This window comes from Amblyomma mixtum, chromosome 6 (assembly GCF_055824585.1).
Source record: "Amblyomma mixtum isolate Tamu chromosome 6, ASM5582458v1, whole genome shotgun sequence".
NCBI classification, from domain to species: domain Eukaryota; kingdom Metazoa; phylum Arthropoda; class Arachnida; order Ixodida; family Ixodidae; genus Amblyomma; species Amblyomma mixtum.
This window is the reverse complement of record NC_143017.1, coordinates 155,025,231-155,030,518: the sequence shown is the minus strand read 5'-3', so window position 1 is coordinate 155,030,518 and position 5,288 is coordinate 155,025,231. Positions and strand designations below refer to the sequence as shown.

The following is a 5,288-nucleotide window of genomic DNA, read 5'->3' as shown; positions in this document are numbered from 1 at the left end:
GCCCACCCGAATGTAAGCAAACTGACCACCGTGGCAGGCGGCAGTTTATAATTGGCCGCCAGAGGTTGCTTGGCGAGCGCGACCTGGATCGCACAAGCCCCATCGGTGGCAGCACCTGTCATACCAGGAGTGGTACGGGGACTCCCAGGGATTTATGAATGCAAAGTACAGAATGACAAATTCCGCATATATGGGTATTACTGTTTAACGCTACCACGTCATACATCTAAGGCGGAGCTTAAGTGTTCCTTCTAGTTTTTTATTGCTTTGGTGGGCCGGCATGTTATTTCCGGGGAGGGGTATGGGGGTCGTCACAGCGGTTTAAAGGCGCTCTTCGGTAACCGCTTCTGCAAGGAACCCGAGTTTTTGGCTGCGGGTCCGAGTTTAAAGCGCCTTGTTCACTCTGTGTGCCGCGGCCACCGTGATATTGCCCACCAGTCATGTAAAATGCTTACCGGAAGGGTCCTCGAGGTACCTCGAACAAATGAACACATACGCTGTGATGCAAGCAAAAATTACGGAATATTTTTTTCTATTGAATTCGCGTCACTGATCCAAAAAGAAACACCATGTCCGGTTCCCGGTTCACAACAAAGAACAAAAATGGCCGGTCGACGAGGACCTTGCGTGGTTCTTGTTCACACAGAGCCGTCGTCGAGTCGGCTAAACCAGACTCTCCCATCAGAGGCGCAGGCGGACCCATCCGACCAACCTCAAAGGAAGCAAAATGCTTCGCTGACGAGAGAGTGACGTCTGTATGCGCTCCCTCGCACAGACTCGCTAAATCGGCGGTTTCGCTGAATGCATCACCTTCGCCCATTGCCAGAAGTAAACGCTTCAAATCGGTGACGCACGCGACACTAAATTTCGGCAGGGTCACTTGTACATCTCCCTGCTCCCTCAGCATCCCAAGATAGTGCAGAATCTTCGGTGCGCTTAAAGTTTCCTCGATGTTCGCAAGGCCATCGACGTCGTTGGGCAGGAGAATGATGAGCGACTGAAAAGGGCACTCGAATGGCAGTTCAACGAGGCTCGCTCCGAGTTCAGAGCACTCAGCTACCGGATACGGAGCCGTCTGCGTCATCATGGCAACGGTGGAAGACCTGTCCCTTGTCTCGTGGAAGGTTCCCCAGGGAGCTCGGTCGAAACGGCGCCACCAGCGGACTTCCTGTCGAAGTAAGCTGACAAATACCAGCTTCGAGTCCACGTTGACGTCCTGGCACGCGAGTGCTTGTCCAGGCTCGGCTATGGAATAAGAAGTCGAGGCCCGAACGAAGGCGTCCATGGACAAGCGACACTGCTCGGCGCTGAAGGCAAAGTCCTTGCGGTGGCCGTGCACCGACAGCTTGTCCATGGCAGCAGCGTACTCATCGGTGAGCTTGACGTTCTCGGCGTGGTAGAGACAGGCATACGCTGTGAGGCGCAGGCCATCGCGAACGTACCGAGGAGATGAGATGCTGTTGCTGCAAGGTAGGTCTCGGGACCAGCGCGCGAGGCGCTCCAGGAGTGCACCCTTGTGGCAGTTCCAGTAGGAGGCGTGCAAGAGGCGCGCAAGTTTGGCTGCGGTTTCTCCTCGTGCTGCGTAGTGGACCATGGCGAGGGTGCAGGCCACGAGCCAAGGGGAGAGGACCAAGTTACCCTGGTTGCTGGACAGGCGCATCTGACGGTAGAGATCGACGGGGAGCTGTAAAAGCGGCCCCGCCATCTCAGGCGCCATGTCGAAAGAATAGACGTCCAGCCTGGAAAAGAAAAGCAACGCGCGTTTCTCGTATCAGTCATCAGAAGCACACCATCTTCAAACGTTCATCATTGGGCGAAACTCCGTAGGTGCTAATGCGCCTAGAAAGTAATATTGAAGTAGAAAGTGGTGGAATGTCCTCAGAAAGCAATATCGCAGAGGATAAACCATCGTCATTATAACGAGGGTTTTTCTATTACTAAATATTTTAAAACAAATACAGCCGACTACTTGAACGCCCCTTTCCACATTGTTCCGGCGCAATTCAATACTTTTCGGCTGTTTAGAACTTAAAGTTCTCCGCCTCTGTCAAAATGTCTACATTGAATTAATTTTGCTGCCATACTTCGCGTTGTTTTACATTCCCGGTATAGACGAAGAATACTGCTCTCAATAGTAACCTATCCACACCCGCTGAGATTAAGAATAGTTTAGAGCAGTGCTCATTCACATCTCAGGTGGTCTTCTTCACGCATTTTGCAAGACCGAAGAAAAGGCTTGTTGCGCAACATAACACTAATTGACCCCAAGGCCTAAACCTATAAATTTTTTTAAAAGAAAAGGAGGGCTGGCTTACAGATCGCTATCGGTGCTGTGGTCGCTATTCTCGAACTCAGAGCTGCCACTGGTGGGTGTGCTGGAAGTCTGGCAACAGCTGCGCGGGGAAGTCGCTGGAGACGGACACGACGGCTCCGAGGCATAGCTCACGGCAGCTGCCGCTGAGGAGCTCGAGGATGACTCGGAGGACTCCGAGGTCGAGGGCACCGAGAAAGAAGGCTGGCTGTCCTTCTCCTCGTCCTCTGCTGGCCTGAAGGACAGCAAGGCGTCCCAGTCAGTCCAGGGCGACGCCAGGTTAACTGCGTGGACCGCACAGCGTTCCGAAGCGACCAGCGATTCTTCTGCTTCTTCACTTGAAAGCACGCGAGCTGAAGGCACGCGCATTCCTCAACAGATTTGAAAACGCATGCTATCTTTGTACTTTAAAACACCAGCAATCAGCAGGTATTTATTGTTTTTTGTTTGTTTGTGCTTTTTATTTCTTTTTTGTGTGTATTTTGTTTTTGTTTTTTTTGTCAGCAGGTGTTTTTTTTCTAAACGCTAATAGAAATATGATGGGTAAAATAAAAAATGGCTGAGGCTTAGCTTAGGTTAAGCCTAGTTAGATGCGAAGCATATTGTCGCCGAGTTGCATATCGAGCACGCCGTTTGGTTAGACGTTCTTCACGCTCTTCATCAGTCTCTGTAGCACGCCGCAACTTTTGCTTCTCATTCCAACGAGCAGCCTTGTCTCCAGGAGGCATCTCTATCCCGTGTACGCCTAGCAGAGGCAGGCGCAGGAAACACATTGGTCGCGACGCCTCGCGCGACGGCGCGAGCTGGGCCCCCGTTTCTCATCTGCTGTGACGTCACGGACCACGTGGTATGACATGGAGGTCACGAAAGGTCAATGGTAACGACACCGCCGCGCTCGAGGAGCTGGGTTGGGCTATTTTAGTATGCTTCGCATAAAAAATTGCCGACGATTACATTACTTCCTAATGCGAAATTTGAGCGCAGTTCACCAGCTGTACCAACTTTTCGTTAGACTGAGGCAAAGAATTCGACAGCGGCGCCTGTAAGCTTCTGCTTCGGCGGCACGCACCTCTGGATTCTGGTGGTGGTGGTGAAAAGCATTTATTTAGTATTTCACAGAGAGGTGCTCGGGGAGAGGCCCCTAATTGGTTTAATTGGTTTCACCCCTTAAAATACTAGGCGGAGTCCCTCATTCCTGGATCCCGTTGGTCGAGACCGCTACACAAGTCCACCGAACCAGGGCCTGTTGGACCGATAGTTCCTGGCAGCTGAGCAAGGCCGCCTCCCAGTCCTCTCGTGTAGGGGAAGGAGTGATGGGGGGGAGAGAAGGATTTTTTATGCATGCCCAAACCATGTGGAAGGTGTCGGCCACCTCCCCACAGAATGAGCAGCGGCCGTCAAAAGAAGGATTAAAGTGCTTGAGAACCGCCGGGCACAGCAGGGTGTTTGTAAAGAGCCTGAGGAGAATTCGTTCGCCAGCTTTACCCAGTCCTTTCATAGGAACTGGGTATCGCCGGTGTTCGGCACGATAGTGCTCAGTAATGTCTTTAAAAGAAAGGAGAGGGCTGTGATCTGGGTTAAGCTCCTCCCAAGGGACGCCTGGTGCCCGGTGAGTGAGTGCGCGGGCTGCCTCATGGGCGGCTTCGTTACCTGGTATGCCTTGGCGGCCGGGGACCCATATGATTGAGCGATGAGTTGGATCGCCGTCGCGAGTACTGTGGAGTAAAATTTGGTGAGCGAGTGGAGTGATCCAACCGAACTCAAAGTTACGACAGGCTCCGCGAGAGTCTGTGAGGATGAATTTAGAGTCGAGACGGGAGGCTGCGAGGGCGATCGCCACCTCCTCTGCATGCGTTGAGTTGGGCGCTCTGAACGAGAGGCCGTCCACCTGTTTTCCCTCGTGTATGACTGCAGCCGTGTACCATTCCCCCCTGAAGCGGTAGGGGCCTGCAATGTCGACGTAGAAGACGTGTTTCTTTGAGCCATAGTGGCGGTGCAGGGCATCCGCCCGCGCCTGGCGCCGGCCATTATGGTCCTCCTTGTGGCGGCGACGGCGCTGGGCCTCTGCTCTGGCCGCTCGTTTAGCAGCAGCGTCAGACGAAGGACTTCCACCGGTTTCCTCGCTCATGGCTGAGAAAGAACTGGCAGATAATAAACTATTTATATAGGTAGGCGGTTCGCAGTGGCGAACGGTGGCGGCCATGCGTTTCGGCTCGGGCGGTGCAATTATCGAGATCCTCCGCCACCGATCCGGCGCTCTGATTGCCGCCGCACAGGGGTGGCATTGGAGGAGTGAAAAGAGCAATTAAGTTATCGGTACGTCGCGGGAGATGGCGCCAGGAGCGCGCGCAACTAGAGCAGCGCGCTGCCCCGGCTGCGGAGCTGGTTACGAGGGACAACGGCGATGCCGCGAAACGCAGGAACGGGCGCCAAAGCGCTGCTCTCTAAAATAATATAGTTCTGCATTTTATTAATTGATAAAATTCTATTAATCGAATCAAAAAGGCTCGTTGACCTAGTTGTTGGGTGTGCAGGAAAGATAACATGCGATGATCGACAATGGTGGCGCGCGCAAAAGCCCACACTGGTAGAAGTTTTTGAGACAACAACAGAAGTAGAATACAAGGTCTGGATAGAAGCGTGCCCGAGGCGCGAGCAGTGTTCCGGAGCAGGATAGAGTCTTTTAAGTTGCGGCTATTTGAGCTGAAGAGATGGACGTTGATTTGCTGCAGCCCACACACTCTCACAGAAGAACATAAATTGTGCGGCTAGCGCCTTTTTCGCATATAGAACCACACACCGGTGCTAGTGCATTATACCATGTGTCTTTTTTACACCGCAAGCTGTAATACCTAAGCCAAACAGACAAACATAGGGTAATTGTCCGCCTCGATGGCTCACTGGTTAGGGCGCTCGGCTATTGAGCCGGAGTAGGTGGTGGTGGAAACATTTATTGCCAAGCAATGTGGAGGTGGGA

General features: G+C 52.8%; 1 protein-coding gene across 1 annotated transcript; it reads right to left on the bottom strand.

Annotated features, from left to right (window-relative positions):
* Positions 1 to 532: 532 nt before the first annotated feature.
* LOC149340885 (ipis-1-like) lies at positions 533 to 2,477 on the bottom strand. Its single transcript, XM_089551354.1, has 2 exons — positions 2,316 to 2,477; positions 533 to 1,739 (listed from the first exon to the last, which is right to left on the bottom strand). The coding sequence occupies exon 2, from the start codon at positions 1,715 to 1,717 to the stop codon at positions 533 to 535; it is 1,185 nt and encodes a 394-aa protein (XP_089407480.1). The 5' UTR covers positions 1,718 to 1,739; positions 2,316 to 2,477.
* Between the last annotated feature and the right edge of the window lie 2,811 nt (positions 2,478 to 5,288).

Excerpts from the sequence above, each read along its gene's own strand:
- LOC149340885 (XM_089551354.1), bottom strand. The coding sequence starts at position 1,717 with ATGGCGCCTGAGATGGCGGGGCCGCTTTTACAGCTCCCCGTCGATCTC.